The sequence below is a fragment of the Suricata suricatta genome, chromosome 5, assembly GCF_006229205.1.
Source record: "Suricata suricatta isolate VVHF042 chromosome 5, meerkat_22Aug2017_6uvM2_HiC, whole genome shotgun sequence".
NCBI lineage: Eukaryota > Metazoa > Chordata > Mammalia > Carnivora > Herpestidae > Suricata > Suricata suricatta.
Genome location: NC_043704.1, coordinates 110,710,061 through 110,727,926, shown reverse-complemented (window position 1 = coordinate 110,727,926; position 17,866 = coordinate 110,710,061). Strand labels below are relative to the sequence as shown.

The 17,866-nt window shown below is 40.0% G+C and overlaps 1 protein-coding gene across 1 annotated transcript in view; it reads left to right on the top strand.

Annotated features, from left to right (window-relative positions):
* Positions 1 to 16,206, top strand: part of MED12L (mediator complex subunit 12L) — a 320,540-nt gene extending 304,334 nt beyond the window's left edge. Inside the window, exons 43-45 of the mRNA XM_029940033.1 lie at positions 11,747 to 11,828; positions 14,451 to 15,512; positions 16,012 to 16,206. Coding sequence (XP_029795893.1) covers positions 11,747 to 11,828; positions 14,451 to 14,503 — 135 coding nt within the window. The 3' untranslated portion in view covers positions 14,504 to 15,512; positions 16,012 to 16,206. The remainder of the gene's footprint in view (positions 1 to 11,746; positions 11,829 to 14,450; positions 15,513 to 16,011) is intronic.
* The last annotated feature ends 1,660 nt before the right edge of the window (positions 16,207 to 17,866 follow it).

Genomic DNA, 17,866 nt, shown 5'->3' with positions numbered 1-17,866 from the left:
CACACACACACACACAGCTGCCAGAGTCCAGCTCCAGCAGGTCCAGGGTCCCCTGAAGGAGAGATGGTGTCGGCGAGAGAGAGAGATGAGAGAGCCACATATTTTATTTTTTGTTGTTCATCACCAGGCAGGCATCTCTGTTCAGTCTGCTTTAGTGTCTTTTTTATTGGTTAAGCAATAACATGACATCAGAAAATAGAAATTGTGTACAGTTTCTAACTCTCAGTGATAAGGTGCTATAATCACCAAAGGTGTACAGAAACAAGTTTTACAGAAGTATTTTTGTAGAACCATCCCAATTTATTTTTGGCATCAGTCCCCAAGGTTAAGAAAGCAACAAACCTATCTTACTTTGTACGGGTTCGTCTTTGGCCAATAATTATAACTCTGTTTTTAATTAACAAGTTATAATCAAGTCATGTAATGCACTTACAGTAAAGTTAAGTAAATTTTACAATCGGGAGAATAAGAAGATGTTTTTAGTAAGTTAGTAATGCTAACACTAAAACAGAGGTCAAATTGTATATAGATAGGCTGGGAGTTATTTTATCTAGCTCATAAACCGCAAGAGAAAGAATGTTTGTTAACAAGTTGCTAGAGAAAGCCCTTTCCTTGATGTAAGCATAATAGGGGCCCTGTGTGCGTTGACCTTGCACCTGGCTTTCTAATTTTTTTATCCATCCTCATAGCTGAAGTCAGTACAAGGGAGTGTATTTGTGACCCTAATAGCAAAAATATATGCAGCAACTTATGTCCGGTCCTTGTCTGTTTCTTATCTCTAAGTTAGGCTCTTTTTCTCCGGGCCAGAGTTAATTGTAACTCTTGTGTTCTTAGCCCCCCCCTTATGTTTTGGGTCTGCAAGGCTCATTAGAAGAGCCTTTTGGCAAACATCTGCAGCGCTTTGATCTAAAATCCCTTACGCAGGGGCAGGAATATGCTTTTTCTCATGGGGTAACTGTGTGGGGAATATCGGCCTGATTTGGAACATTGTGAGGCCTAATCAATAACAACAGGCTTAATTTCACATGAGCAGTAGTAGCAGAAGGAGATGCCAGTTCCACCTCTCATGGCAGGAACCGTACAACGTCTGCCATTTCCTTACTGTGACCCTGTCATCCAGCAAGGCCGGTGTGGCTCCCAGCACACACCCACACCCACTCCCATAGGAGTATGTTGCAGGCTTGGGCTTCTTTACTCTGAATCCTTCATTGTGGTCTTTTAGGAACAAGATATTCTCCTTTAAAACTTGATGCAGTTATTAAAACATTAATTCAGTACTACAATCTATACATCTTTTGCAAGTTTGCCATTTGCACCAATAATACTCTTTCCTCTAGTTTTTTCCTGGTCGAGGATCATACTTTTCATGTATTTTTAATTACCTTTAATATGGATTGATTCTGCAGCTCTCATTTTGTCTTTGCAGTTTCTGTTTTGTGTCCAGGACACTGACATTTTGAGGTACATAGAATTTTTAGAGTGTAACTCAGTTTTTGATCCGTCTGATGTTTCCTCATGATGAGATTCAGAGCATGCGCTTTTGGGAGGAGTGTCACAGAGGTGGTGCTGTATCTTTCTCCGGTGTCACATTAGGATATGCGGTGTTGGTGCTATTAGTGTTTAGGTGCTCTGATGGATATCTCCACTGCCAGGTTATTGATTTTTCTTCTGTAGTTGAAAATAATTTATGGGGATAGCTTGATACAGTCTAATTGTTATTTTACCCGCATACTTTTATCCACTCGTGTTAGCATTTGTTAAATTATCCTTGGTCAAATTTTACTGTGGTAGTCGAAAGTAGTGGTTTGCTAATAACTCTCTTATGTTTTCTGCAAGTAGCTGTTGGTGTTTTATTTAAGTAAGAGCTTTCCCCTCTTCCCTATTAGTGTTTTCTGTATTTCCATAAGTTATGTTTCCTCTTAAATGTTTATTTCTGTATTTTGAGAGAGAGCACCCACGAGTTGGGGAGGGACAGAGAGAGAATCCTAAGCAGACTGCACTGTCAGCCCAGAGCTTGACATAGGGCTCGATCTCACAAACTACAAGATCATGACCAGAGCTGAAACCAAGAGTCAGACACTCCACTGACTGAGCCACCCATACACCCTTCCCTAAGTTGTGTTTTAAATATGAAGCCAAAGGGCATCTGGGTGGCTATTGGTTTCAACTCGGGTCATGATCTCATAGTTCGTGAGTTTGAACCTTGCATCAGGTTCTGCACTGGCAGCATGGAGCCTACTTGGAATTCTCCATCTCCCTCTCTCCTTTTATCTTTCCCCCATCCTCTCTCTTTCTCAAAATAATAAATAAACTTAAAAAATTATTTAAATATGAAGCCTAATATTTGAGACTTTGATTTTAACATCTTTGGTTACTCGGGAAAGTTTAAACTCTTCTCCTACTTCACCCAGTATTCCACATTTACATAGGACATCCATTAGATTACATTTGCTACTGTAATAATTCACTTTCTTTTTTTAAAAAAAATCTTTTTTTGTTTTTTATTTATTTTTGAGAGACAGAACGAGACAGTGCGAGCAGGGGAGGGTCAGAGGGAGAGACAGACACAGAATCTGAAGACAGACTTCAGGCTCTGAACTGTCAGCACAGAGCCCGATCTGGGGCTTGAACCTACAAACTGCGAAATCATGACCTGAGCTGAAGTCAGCACTGAGCCACCCAGGTGCCCCGTAACAATTCACTTTCTACCAGGTATCTTACCATATCAGACAGTAAAACAGCTTAAAGTAGCCCTGTCTTTGTTTCTAAATACAACAAAACATTCTGATCATATTTTGACAGAACACCAAGAAATAAATGGTAACATCTGCAAATTATATCAAATTCAGTGTTTGGGATATTTGATGTTTACCTGGCAAAAAATTTAAAAAACTTTTTTTTAATATTTATTCTTGAGAGAGAGAAAGACACACACACACACACACACACACACACACACACAGCGCCTGTGCAGGGGAGGGGCGAAGAGGAAGGAGACAGAATCTTAACCAGGCTCAGGCTCAAATTCATGAACTGTGGAGATCTTGACCTGAGCAGAAGTTGGACACTAAACCGACTGAGCCACCCAGGCACCCCTACCTGGAAAATTTTTAACCTTTATTTCTTTCTAATTTAAAGCAAAGACTTCTTATGCTATAATGCTCATGTGAGCAATAGAGGCCTCTGTAAAGAACTGGGGAAGTTAACTATAATAGAGCTTTTCAGAGGACTCATGTCATGCAAATTCAGAAGTGAGCACTTTATTAACAATTATAAGGAACCCATTAGTTTAAGAATTATAACTTCTTTGGCTAGCCATTGCTAATAAGGAAATGATTGCATAGTACCTAGTGTACCAGAGAAGCAGACATTAAGTGTAGAACTGCTTCAGTTCCTTTGGAATATATAACAGTATGATAGTGCACATTGGATTCCTATATGTAAATAAACATATAGGAAATATGTGGCTCAGAATAAAATCTTATATTAAATCTATATATTTAAATTAATATTTAATCTCTGTATTTTTCCACATATTTAAAATACATATATTTAGGGGCATCTAGGTGGCTCAGTTGGTTAGGTGTTCGACTTTGGCTCAGGTCATGATCTTGCAGTTCGTGTCATGATCTCACGGTTCGTGGGTTCGAGCCCCATGTCAGGCTATGTGCTGACAGCTCAGACCCTGGAGCCTGCTTCAGATTCTGTGTCTCCCTCTCTCTCTGACCCTCCCATGCTCATGCTGTCTGTCTGTCTCTCTCTCTCAAAAATAAATAAAAACATTAAAAAAACAAATAAAAAATTAAATACATATATTTAACCACACAGATGTATAACTGTCATCCTAAAACTGAGTTTTACTTTTCAAAAATGTTGACTTTAAATTGTGGTCTTGTGTCCTTATAAAATAGTTCATAATTTTGACAAAAAGCTGAGTCAGATGGACATCTACAATTAAGCAGATAACTGCATCTTTATTACCCTTTCTTTTTGGCCTTTCATCCACTTATTATTATTGTTATTCTATATTTTTTAACATTTATTTATTATCGAGAGACAGAGCATGAGCAGGAGAGGGTCAGAGAGAGAAGGAGAGACACAGAATCCGACACAGGCCCCAAACTCTGATCTGTCAGCACAGAGCCTGATGCAGGGCTAAAACCCACAAATGGTGAGATCATGACCTGAGCCGAAGTTGGACGTTTAACCAACCACCCAGGCGCCCCACATCCACCTATTATTTTGGTTGGTTTATAATGTAGCACAGAGGAAATACATAAAATTAAATGCATAATTTTTTTTTTATTCTGAGAGTATTGTGTTATATAAATACAGATGGATATTGATATCAAGTGCCTGAAATGTAATGATTATTTTGGGTAGGGTAAAAAAAAAAAAATTTGATTCTGTCACAAAGTTAAATTTACAGGGCTAGATGGAAGTTGTCTTTAAACTTGCTAATTATAATTTAAAGCAGAGGACCAGCTTTTACAGAGTTGAGAGTTTATCCCCATGTTCCACTAGAATTAAAACATACCTAGTAAAAGGGAATTTAATATCCTCTATAATCATCTAATAGTTTCATAAATATTTAATAAACTTATGTGTAGAGAATACGTATCAAACTTAATCAGTTTCGACCCCTAAGGACACACGCAGCAGTTTGTATTTTACTCACTAGCTTAAAATGAATACATTCTAGAGATTGAGCATGGTCCATGATATTTCCCCACTGCGTTCTAGTAAAGTAATTCCAGAGAAACAAACAAACAAAAAACTTTATTGTAACAGTCTTCAGGAATATTAAAGTCCATAGCAAGCTTTTTACAGCCTTTTTTTTTTCTTTTGAGGTGAAGTCTTTTTTTAAAGCTCTCTTGGAAGCACAGTGTCTTATATTTAGAGCTCTACATTCAAATCTAGATGGCAGTTACTTGTACAAATGCAGGAATATTGTATGTTTTAAGTCAGGATAGGCTAGGAAATTTAAGCTATCACTTAGAGTGACAGAGTTCAGAATTTGAAGTATTAAAAGGATTGTCAACAAACCTGGAGTTTTACATTATGTAATTTTTTTCCAGTATACTTTTATTTGGCTTATTTCTGTATAGTTTTAAGTTTATTAACATAGTCGACCTGTTTGTAATCTTATATTGCTGTGAAGTGAGTCAGGTATATTCTTCTGGTATTTGCTTAACACCTCACCTACTGCCAAACATTGACATGGTTTCCAATTTCAAAAGTAATGGTGCTAAAAATATTTTGATATATATTCTATTACTTTTTTTTTTATTTTTTACTTTTCGGGTTGTGCACTGTAAGGGAAAATAGAAGCATAGGAATAAAGTTGTCTCTAATTATATATCTCCCAAACAGCAGTAGCACAAGGCCTCTACAGTATTAAGAAAAAAATTGTATTTCTTAAAATTTTATATTGTTTTTTTTTTTTGCTGGAGACTGAGCAGTAAGCTGGCCGTTGAAGAGAAGCCAGCTCTGACTCAGAGTTCTGACTCATGCAGTCTCAGAAGAGAAGTGGTATTGGGAGCCCGGCCACCACCCTGTGACTTGCCCTAGTGCTGTCTGGTGACGTTCACAGGTCAGTTCAGATAGCCCTTATGTGTTGTGCACGGTAGAGGCCGGCACTGGGCCAGAGCCCGTGAGCACAGTAATGAGGCATCCTCAGAAGCCACTGAGCAGCGGCACGGCATGGCAGAAGTACTAGAGAAGCTGTCGGTGAGGGCTCGTGAAGCAGTGCACCGCAAAGCTGGGGGGCTTAACCAACGGAAATATGTTATCTCACAGTCCTGGATGCTCGGAGTCCAAGATCAGGGTGTCCACAGGGGTGCTCCCTTCTATGGGCCATGAGGGAGAAGTCTGCTCCAGGTATCTCCCCCTAGCATCTGGTGGTTTGCTGGTGGTCTTTGGCATTTCTTGGGTCGTCAAAACAAACAAGATCTCTACCTTGATCCTCTCATGATGTTCTCACTGTGTATGTTTATGTCCAAATTTCCCTCCTTTATAAGGACACCAGTCACTTTGGATCAGATCCTATCGTAATGATCTCATTTTAACTCAATTACCTCTGCCAAGAGCCTATCTCCAAATAATGTCATGTTCTGAGGTCCCAAGGGTTACGATTCCAGCAAAGCTTTTCAGGACGACATCATTCAGCCTGTATCAGAGGTCAGGAAGCGCATGAGAAGCTCAGGAAGCCTTGATGGACGGGAGGTTGAGTGAGGCCGACCTGGGAAGGCCGTGGGAGTGTTTGGCTGCTCTCTGACTTGTCCCCTGGTTGACAGCTGCAGCACCAGACATGTGGCACAGTGACGGTTAACACCCACGTAGGCAGGTTGGTCACTGCTAGAAAAAGTGAACCTAGGAGTCAAAACTAACTTAGAACAGAAATTGGTACTCTTTCAAAAAGCATCATTAGGGAAAGAGCTTCTCTGTGAAAAGAGGAAGTGTTAGAAACGCCTGTGCTTACAGATGTGGGGTCAGCTTAGTGGCTGTGGCTGTGTTGTTATCCGTTTAAGTCGTTTGCTGACTTTGGTGAAGGCAGAGCACCTGGAAGGAAAGCCTGAGCGCCCTCGCTGGGTGACTATATTTGGCCTCTCTAGTTTGTTCTAAATTATAGTTCCTGACTTGAAAAATAGCTTTAATAAGTTTTTAATGATGATTAAATTAAGTCTTGGCTTACTGTGTTAACAGGCAGTGATCTTTTCTTTAAAGCTGCTTTTAGCTTTTAAGAAAGTAAATTTTACATCATCCTGCTGTGTCATTTCTTTTCATCTTAAACTCAGAGTGTCCTATTTGGGTGACCTGGAAAACATGCTAATAAAAAGCTTTAAAAAGTTGGCTTTTAAAAATTAATTGATCCTGTGTTAGTGTCATATTGAATTGAATATAACACCTTATAAAAATACGCATAATGGCAGCAGTAGTCACTTAAATAATTACGTTAGTTTGTAGCCATAGATCATGTGTGAAATTGTCATATGGCCTTAAAAATGCATACGTTCCATTCAGAGACATTGAGCCAGATGCCTCTAGAATTCTCAATTAGCCAGATAATATTTTCCTTTTCAAATGGAAAAAATTAGGTCAAAGAAATTTATTAAACCATGTTACCTTTCTCTGCATGAATTTGGGTTTTTTTTTTTTCTTTTCCTTTTTGAAGGGAAAGGAGGAGTAGTTTCTAGATGAAGGATAGGGAAAATGTGTGTGAAAGATTTCTGGTAACTGGAGAGATATGTTTGATTTTTTTTTTCCACTAATAAATTGTACAGATTCTTTAAAAAATGGCTGCATGCAAGTTACTAGCTAAACGGCAAATAAATGCATGTCTGATTCTCTGAAGTCTGTTGCTCCTGGTCCTTTCTGAATGGGTCACCTGGCAAAGGGCAACCTGTGAGCACGTGTACGTCTCCCCAGGTCCACAGTGGAGGGGCCCCCACGGTGCCGGCAGCCTTGTGCTGGAACTGGTACTGACCAAAGGTTGTGTTCTGTCCAGCAGAGGACAGTAAATCTGTCTGGACTTTCTCAGTTGGCAGCACAGGTTTCAAATGAATGTTGCCTCAGTGCTTTGTCTTTTGCTCACCAATTTGTGGCCACGGGTTTTAGAACGCAGCTCTCAGGAAGCAGTCACTGTGTTTTACTCCCTTTGGTGTTCCTAGAACCCAAATGTATGCCCAGACTTGGTTAACCGTTGTTGACTTGTTTGTTGAATGTTGTGGCAATGAAGGAAAAAAAGCCCCATATATGGGTCATCCCTAAGGAAAGGAAAACAGTTGAGGAGGTAGGATGTCTAAACTGGCTGTGAGGCAGTAGAAAGGCCCCACACTCATTCTTCAGCCCTGCTGCTCCTTATGACCCATTGCTGTCTGCTGCTACAGCAAAAACACACCTAAAGAAGCCAGCTTTTTGGGGCACCTGGTGGCTTAGTTGGTTAAGCGTCTGACTTCAGCTCAGGTCATGATCTCATGGTTTGTGGGTTCGAGCCCCACGTTGGGCTCTGTGCTGATAGCTCAGAGCCTGGAACCTGTCTTCAGATTCTGTGTCTCCCTCTCTCTCTGACTGTCCCCTGTTCATGCTGTCTCTCTCTCTCAAAAATAAATAAAACATTTAAAAATTTAAAAAAAAAAAAAGTAGCAGCCAGCTTTCCTGGGACAAAAATGATTCAGACATTTAAGTAGAAATTGCTAGTTATGCACTTTGCCTTAGCAGTGATTGTGCAGGAATACTAAATATTTTTGCATAAGCATGTATTGTCAAAGTAGGGATTTAGGGATTAGTCATAATACATCATAATAGAATTAAAAAAATTTTTTTTAGTTCAGCGGAGAATGTGTTTAGTGGAGAGCACCTCTGTCCTGTTGGCCAGCTGGCTGTACCCGATCGACACTGCTGAGCTCTGTGCTTTGACTTGAGGTTGCCACAGGGTCACACTGCCCCGAAGAAGAGCAAAATCCAGAACAGTAGGGAGAGAAGCAGTTGTCCCGCTACCCCACATATGCTACATGAAGGCATCTCTGCTGTACTAGGGATACAAGAGCAGTGGTTCACTCTTCAGATTCCTGTGGGAGTGGGTGGGAACTTGAGCTGAGTTTTGGAGGATGAGCAGATAGGATGAAGGGGGAAGGAAGGGTTTCTAGGAGGCGCAGAGGTGAGCAAAACCATGATCACCTCCTCTCCAGATAGAGTCTAGAAAACTCCTTGCTCTTTACTTATCAGAGTTAAGCATGAATAGTTAAACATCAACAGACTGAATTTTAGAACCTCTAGGAAACCTCAGTTGATACGTGTATTGATCCACTTGGGTAAATTAAAATTTCCAGTTCGCACTACAGGGATGGTTCTGAGATCTAGCCAAGCATTAGACCACTTAGGGGAACGATTTGCAAATGCAAATATCTAGCACATTTGCCCCAGAAACTCTAATTCAGGAAAAATGGGGAAAAGCCTAGGAGGGTGACTCTACATTTCCCCTGATGGCTTTACGTTCTTCAGCAGGTTTTTTGCAGAAGCTCAGTGACTTGATTTGAAGCGCTCACCAGTGAGGTTTCTGTGGGAGCAGGTACACTTTCTCTTTCCCTGGTGGAGGGTGCTCCAGAGCCCAGGGGGATTGTAAGTCGGGTCTCTTGCCTGCTGACGAGGTGAAAGCAAGTTAAAATTAGTATTAAAGTGGCCTTGAGAGAAATAGATGTGGGAAAACACTACAACTGAGGGCACTTTGGACTGGAGACCTGTCCCCCCACTTCCTTCTGGGGTCCTGAGGAAGCTGGTCTCCCTGCTTTTGGTCTGGGAGCCCGTTCTCATTCAAAAATTACTGTGGACCCAAAGAGGTTTTCTGTGTCTATCAATATTTATTGTATTAGAAATTAAAACAAATATTTATGTTCTAAAATTCTCATGACATATTACCTAAAAATAACACTTTTATGAAAAATGAATTAATGATAAAAATGTGGATATTTTTCAAAATAAAAAAATAGTAGAATGACATTATTTACATTTTTAAATTTTTTTTAAACAAATGGAAGACATACTATTTGTACCAGTACCCCACATTCAGCCTCCAGAAAACTGTTGGTGCATTCGTGAGACAAGGAGAGCAAAAACCAGCAATGCCTTAGTATTTTTATGAAAATGGACCTGATTCTGCAGATACCGCCATAGTCATGGGGTTCCCCGGGGGATAATTATCTCCTAGGTAACCCAGCAGAACACCTGCTACCTGCGTGTGTGTGTGTGTGTGTGTGTGTGTGTGTGTGCATGTGTACTCACGTCCATACACCACTGCATACGGGCTTCCCAGGTGTGAGTTACTGTCTAGACTCCTCCAAGTAACGACTCCGAGGAGATCACTACCATGTTTCATTCTATGAGTTACTCTATTTGGAGTAGATTTTATTATTATTATTATTATTATTTTTAAATGTGTGTTTATTTTTGAGAGAGGGAGAGCATGAGCAGGGAAGGGGCAGGGAGGGAGGAGAACAGAGGATCCAAAGTGGGCTCTACACTGACATCGGTAAGCCCGTTGTGGGGCTCATACTCACAAACTGTGAGATCATGACCTGAGCTGAAGTCAGAGGCTCAACTGACTGAGCCACCCTGGTGGCCCTGGGACAGACTTTAAACAAATATAAAAGAAGACAGCTAAGTATCTGTTGAATGAATAAATGTTAAATATTTATGTACTGTATTATACCTCAATATGTTAATCAACTGAGAAGTTTAGACATCTTTGCAGCCCACCATTTAGAGTCTGATTATTTCCACATAAATTAATACTTGGAATCTAATATTCTCAGTTAAGGATAGCACTGGATTGTGGTTAAAATAATAAGTTCTGAATCCAGAAAGCTTTATCTGATTCCTTGCCCCAATACTGACAGAACACCTTAGAGCCTCAGTTTCCTCATCTGTAAATTAGAGTAACAGCAATAAAGGTTCACAATCCCTTGTATTCATTTCTAAAATTCAAAATGAATTTTGACATTTTATGTTACTAATTTTTAAAGTTTATTTTATGAGAATGCTTGCTAGTAAATTGAGGGAGGGGCAGAGAGTGTGTGAGAGAGAACCCCAAGCAGGTCCCACACTCTCGGCGTAGAGCCCATCGTCCTGCTCAAACTCATGAACCATGAGATCAGGACTTGAGCCAAAAATCAGGAGTGGGGCACTTAACCAAATGAGCTACCCAGATGCCCTGAAGTTTGACTTTAAAATGGAAACAGATATTTTATTTATAACTCATGCAACAGAAAAAGCTGACCTGAACCCATTTGGTTGTAAACTCTGACCTAACCAGACAGGAATGTCTTTCCATTTATCCTTCCTGATAGGACTAGTTGTGTGTTTTGCTGCAGATAGTGATTTAGAGAGTACTGTCCTGGGCCCTGGTTGGTCTGTCCTGGGCCCTAGTTGGTCTGTATATTACCGGTGTGTCATAGTAAATCATAAATGCAAGGACTTTGGAAAAATGACTGAGGATAGGTATTACCTCATTAGGCTTCAGTGGGCTAATGTGTACCTCCAATGTCTGGAGCATTTCTCAGTACATAGTAGCATATTAGGTTGGGTTAAGTAAGGTAATATTTCCAAATAAACATGGAAACCACTGAATAGGAAAGTAACCCACCTTTTGTTTTACTACCATTTCTACAATCATGAAAGGTGGCATTTTGTTTTATGTTTCCCTTTTCAAAAAAAGTTGGCAAAGTGCTGTTTTCCCACTTTGTATCAGGGAAAATAGCAACACTGGCTGACCCTCATCCTGCTTCCCCTGGGAAGACATAGTCCCGAGTGAGTCCTGGACGGAGGGCGCTGCTCTGTCCCACCAGATCCTTGTCTCTGTCAGTGCAAGGCACGGCCTGTGGTGCTTGAATAAATCCAATGAAAATGGTTTAAAATATCATAATAGTAACTAGCCAGACGCTGAAGGGTAAGGTAATAAGGATATTTGGCCTCCTGGGCCACCCCCGGAGTAGTCTCCTTCTTCAAGCCTCTTTAAATAAATGCTGGGTAACCAGCTGGAGAGTGGGATTTTGCATGGACTGGGCACTCAAGATGTTCACCAGGTGCACATCAGGGCATAGGTGAAGAGTTGTATGTTGCCACTGGGCACGGCACCTGGATATTCAAAGTGCTAAAGGTATGTTGCAGATCGGCCCCGGAGTCTGGCTGTGTTCTCGTCTGGGCGGGCACCACCGGCTGACTTCTCTTCCATCTTCTGTTGCAATTACAGTTCCCCAGGCAAGGCTTGCAGCAGACCCAGCAGCAGCAACAGACGGCCGCCCTCGTGCGGCAGCTCCAGAAGCAGCTTTCTAGTAAGTACCCCTGCGTCACGGAACAGATGGCTCCCGGGACATTAACAACAAGCAGGCAAAACACGAGTGGTGGCTCCTCAAGACCTGCACTGTCTTCCTTCGGTACCATTCTCATCTTCATTTTAGTCCAGGCCGTTGTTATGTTTCCTTTGGGTTCAGTTTGGTTTAGATGCTTCTTGCCCCGGAAAAGTCCCTATCTTTTTTTCAAGTTCAGAGAAGATGTTTTCCTCTTGCTTCCATCTGAAATGCTTCTTTGCATTTGAGAGACCGCACGTGGAACTGCAGGTACTCTTTATATCAAACCAGAAGGTTCAGAGAACAACTTGGCCGATGCCTTCAAGCGTGCTGATGAAGGCGGTATGGTGGCCTCCCAAAGTCTGAGCTGGAGGGGGGCCAGCACCAGGGCCGTGACCGTTCTTGCCAGTCCCCCATCCTGTCCTTCCTGATAACAGGGACGAGAAACCCCTGCCTGCTTTGCTGGCGTGAATTTTGTTTGTTTGTTTAATTGTGCTGCGCCTCTCCAGCAATTCCAACAAGGCATTTCACCACACCTCATCCAGATGCTGGCAGTGTGCTTCCATGAATTGAGTCACCTGTGTGTTGCCATCACAGGATGGGCAATATTTTTAGAAAAGGGAGCCAGCCCCCTGTGATCCAAAGAATATTGGCCTGGAAGTTAAGTCTAAATTCCAGTGCCAGCTCTGTTTCTTTCTGGGTCTTGGATTGTGTCCTTTTCAGGACAGATTAATGACAAACTAGTCCTAAAGGCAGCTGTGTGACTCTGAGAGACTATTGTCAGGAGGAAGGTCAGTTTATGACTGAGGGGCAACTTGGTTTGGGTCTTAATTTTCTGCCTGGCTCCTGTCCATGTTGATTCCCTGGTGGAAAGAGTGCCCCTCTTAAATACGTTGGGTTTTTTTCCCCTTTAAAAATATTTGCCTCTTTTAACCTCAATTCATTTGTTAAATTTTTAAATCAGTCTTCTTTTCCAACTACTGTGTAAATAGTTGTCTATTAAACAAATGTGTGGTTAAAATTTTACTGTTTTACTAGTCTAAAGAGAGAATATAATTTTAAGGCAGAAACAACATGCTTATATTTCAGGTTTTTTTCCTACTCTTTAGAAATAAGTGCCTGTGATTTTTTTTTTTTTTATGCAGTAGTACCTATTTTGGGAGCCTGTCTACTCCTATTCCTGTTTCCCAAAACTCACGAAATGAGGTTTTTGTTTTATCTTTAACCCATCATTTATGGAGCCCTTTTTTGGGGCCCAGACATTGTGACTTTACATATATTAATTGACTTAATTCCTTAAAAACCACCCCATGAGTTTAGGTGTTACTATCCCTATGTTATGGATGAGGGTGATGGACTCATTGACCCAAGTTATTCAGCTACCAGAAAGGAGCAGAGCTGGGACTTGAATTTACGTGGTCTCCTTGCAGCCTGGGCCAGCCCCTCTCTTGAACAATGGCCACTGTGCTGAGCCGTTATTCAGCTCTCCGACTGTACGACTCCAGAAGGTTCCTTTTGTATCCTGACTCATGTGAATAGGCCTCTAGATATGAATAGTCCCACTGGAGTTATGGAAGCAGTTACTCTTTTTTTTTCTTTTCTTTTTTAAAGTTTATTTATTTATTTTGAGAGAGGAGGCTGAAGCGGGGGGGAGAGAGAGAGAGGGAGGACATCTCCACACCATCAGCACAGAGCCTGATCCAGGGCTCAAACTCACGAACTGTGAGATCATGACCTGGGCCGAAATCAGAAGTTGGATATCTAACCGACTGAGCCACCCAGGTGCCCCAGCAGTAGCTATTTCTAAGTCTCTGTAGTTTTTTGTTTCTACAGTTCTTTGTTTTTTCTATGTGTGTGTGTGTGCAAGCGTACATGTACAGAGAAGCATAGGCACATACTTGATTCAACACACACAACCACTCACACATGCATACCCTCTTGTATACATCTCTTTTATATATCTTATGGCCATTTGCACAAGATTATCCCATCTCACACCAATTTTCTCACTTATTATGTCAGTGTTAAAGTTTTGGGAACTTTCAATATTTTATAATACTTAGAGTCCTTCTGCATGTTAGGATTGAGTTGTTTCTTAGTTCAGAGATGGAAACTTTAAATGGGCCAGTTACTGTCCCTCGGCTTTGTGCTGGCAGGCAGAGGACTCTGCTGTAGAGCTAGTGCCTCTGTGGAATGAATTCCGTAGCTGTGGTTAGACGTTTCCATTCAGGTGTCTGGGCTAGCATGCACTCCCTGGCCCGTATGCTCTCCCCCGCCTTTTAAAAAATTTTTTTCTAATATTTTATTTATTTTTGAGAGAGAGAGACAGCATGAGCAGTGGAGGGTCAGAGAGGAGGAGACACAGAATCTGAAGCAGGCTCCAGGCTCTGAGCTAGCTGTCAGCACAGAGCCCGGTGCGGGGCTCGAACCCACAAACTGTGAGGTTATGATCTGAGCCAAAGCTGGACGCTCTCCCGACTGAGGCACCCAGGCACCCCTGTTCCCCTTTTCTTGAGGCTGGTATGGAGAACAGTGACAAGAAGGCAGCATCTGTCTGTAGTATAACTTTGCATCCGCAATTTTATTTGAATTTATTTTTCTCATTAGGTAACCAGCCACAGCAAGGAGTGACTCCCTATGGGCATCCATCACACTTCTGAATGTGGAAGATGACAAGACCTAAAGTTTTGTGTTTGCACTGAAAAATAGAAAATCAAATTTATTGCATCAGGCATCTTTAGAAATGTCCCTATGTTCTTTTATTTCTTTGAAGTTCTCCTATATTTTGTGCTACATGTCATATAGAGGCATTTAAACAGAGAAAAGGACGAGGTGTGGTTTGGGATTTTTTTGTTACATTCAACTTTGAAGTAGGTGTAAAAATGTGGATCATGTGGGGCTATCCCAGGAAGAGTGTGGTAGCAGATCTTTTGAAATTGGTGCTTTTTTTTTTTTTTTAATCACTTAGAATGAATTATGGTGGGTTTATTTCTTCATTAATGATGGTTTTTTGGGGGGAGGTTTTTGGTGTTTTCATTTTTTGGGGTTGTTTTTCCCCAAACTGCTGGACCAAACTACTGATTTGAGTGGTATGTCAGATCTTGACAAGAGAGTAATCCATTTCTTCTGCTTTCACCCTTGATGGTGAAATGGACATCTATTTGCATTGCTCTAATTTGAAATGTTTGTAATTTCATAAGCACTTTATAAACTCCATTCTTATTTATGTAGGATTTTTCTTTGCTTTTGTTGTGGTCAAAAGGTGCTGAATCAGATTGTTGCTTAGACTCAAATTTCTCAGATCAAGAACTTAAACCCTGGCTTCTTTGAGAGCCACCCTATAGTCTGTGGAAGCCTGTTAGAAGTAGCTGTACTCGAGTTTGTTTTCAGTGACAAGATCATTGACCAGAGTCTTTGTGAAGGTACAACATGTAAAATTCTAAAAGCCTGAACGAACCACAGTGGAATTGTTCCAATTATTTATTGCCAGATTTGGCAAAAAGGACTCTTGGTTCTCCTGAACCTTAACACCAACTTGAGAACAAACGCTCTTACAGCTGGCCTGAGATTCCACAGCACTCAAACTTGACGTGGTTTCCAGAGAATCTGGCCCCCAAGTCCAGAAGGCTCTGGTTTTCATAAAGGTGTATTTGCTGTTTATTTTGTATGGTAAGTATTTGCTATTTTGAATTTAATTATTAATGTTGGTGTCCGTCTTGGTTGTGTATTGCATATACTGTATTTATAAATTGGTGCAAAAAGCACAAGTAAATTATACATCAAATTTATTATAAAGAAATAGTAACTATTTTAACTTTGTTCAAGTATGTGGTAATTTGCTCCTATTAGAGTAAAAAATACAGTAAATTATTATCAGTTTGTGTAACTTAAGAGTATTCCATATAATATTTTTTTAGATTTAGATGCATAAAATTTTGAATGTGAAAATTGCAGGGCATTTTAAAACATGTGGGGGATATTTTCCCTGTTTTGTGTTAATTCATTTTCTTTTGCCATATGATTTTACATGTAATGTAGTTGAGCATACTGTGAATAGATTTGTCTATAATGAGCGAACCACGTAGAACTACTTTTTTAAAATGTAGCTAGTACAACTTCAGAGCGTTTCTTTTGCAGATCATTATATAAATAATTTATATCTTCCTAGGTGAGTTACTCATTGCAAAGTTTGACTCATGCAAACGACCTCAAATACATGTCCGCTTACTTTGCTGTGGCAGCACCCATGTGAACTGCTTTGTACACTGTGAAATAATTCACTCCAGCCTGCTCATTTCATGTTTACTCTGGGCTGGACAAGACTTTGCCAAAACATTAAAGACCATTCTTTTCACTAAATTAACATTCTATCTGCTTTCAGAAGACAGATCTTTACATTTCAACTGGTTTTGTATATCAGGTTTGGGGGAAGGGGGGGTTGTGTTTTGGTTTTTTTTTTCCTCTGGAGAATCATACTTAGAGTTCATGAAGTTATTTTTCTTCAAAGTAATATAACGATTGCCTTGGCAAAACGACCGAAATGTGAATGTTGCGCCTAGTGAGTGAGTCATGTTCCGTCCTGATTTTCTTTCCAAGAGTTATTGGTATTTTAAATGCCAATTTTCAGTTTGAACCATATATTTTTATAGTTCAGTATCGCAAACAGCAGTAATATTGTTTCAAGAATGAGTGTTATAATTGCATAGCATTTGTATGCACTTTATAGTTTGCATAAGTTAGTGAAATTAATTTATTAATCATTTTGCACATGAAAGCTGTGGGGTACACCTTTTTTTCTTGTGTCCTTTTCAGGTGACAAAGCTAAGTCATGGTCATAATTCTGACTTTAGGGGAAAGTTGAGGAAAAACCTAGGACTGGTTTACCCCTGTGCATTATAAAGAGAGCACCTGGAATTTTCAATCTAGTCTTAGCATATTTCTTTCCATGTCATCCTAGATCCTGAGAGGTTTCTTTTTTAGTAGATGGGTTAATTTGCATTAAAATCACAAAAGAAAGCCCTATCCTTTACCAGAACCTGGTAATGACTTTTGTCATTTTATTTACTCCTCTTGGCCTGGAAGTAGAGGAGATCCTGGTGAGAATGAGTATCCTTTGGCCTCCTCTGGCCACAGGGTACCAACCTCAGAGCAACCAGGCCTGCTCTTATGTGAAAGTTGGTGTGATGGAAACACAATCAAGTAATGAGCAGGGGCTAACATAGTTCCTAGTTTTGTGTGCCAAGAGATCTGAGCGAGACCTATGGCATTTCCTTTTTTCCCCCCACTTAAAACAATAGGCAAATCTTTGAATAGATGCTGGATAAATTACACTGGAAAATCCCAGCCTCAGAATTAAAAAAAGATGAATCATAATGTACCCCCCCAATCAACTCACAATTGAATTACAAAACATTTTATGTAGTTTGATCAAATTTTAAGTACAATGAAACTTCATTACATGTATTTATGTATTAGATGGAGATTTTTCCATTTTCCTTTCCCATAAAGGATTATCACATATTCCTTAAAGCAATGGTTCCTCCTTCGAATATTTTCCTTGCAAAGAGCTCCAAACCAAGGATGCCTGAGTTAGATTTTGAATGGATAAAGAACTTTCATTGTATTTTTGAAGCCTTTTTAATGAGTTTATTTCAATAAAAAGGTAATCAACCCCATGTTCACATTTTATGATATGTAGGTGTTAAGTTGCTTTTTTTTTTTTTTTTTTTTTTTTTTTTTTTTTTTTTTTTTTACTTTGGGGCAAACTTTATTTACCAAAAACAGGTATATAAGGAATTGTTTCCCACTATAATTTTTGCCAGAGCAAACTTACTACTGCCTTTATGATTGTTTTTAGTGTTATAGTTATTTGGCCAATATAGGATATGATTATAGCATGTTTACTATGATTTTTACATTTTATGATACAAAATTATATAATATGAAATTCTGAGAAAAATTAACATAATTTTCCAATTTTGTGGAAAATTGAGGCTGCCTTTATTTTAAATGCAGTTATGAAA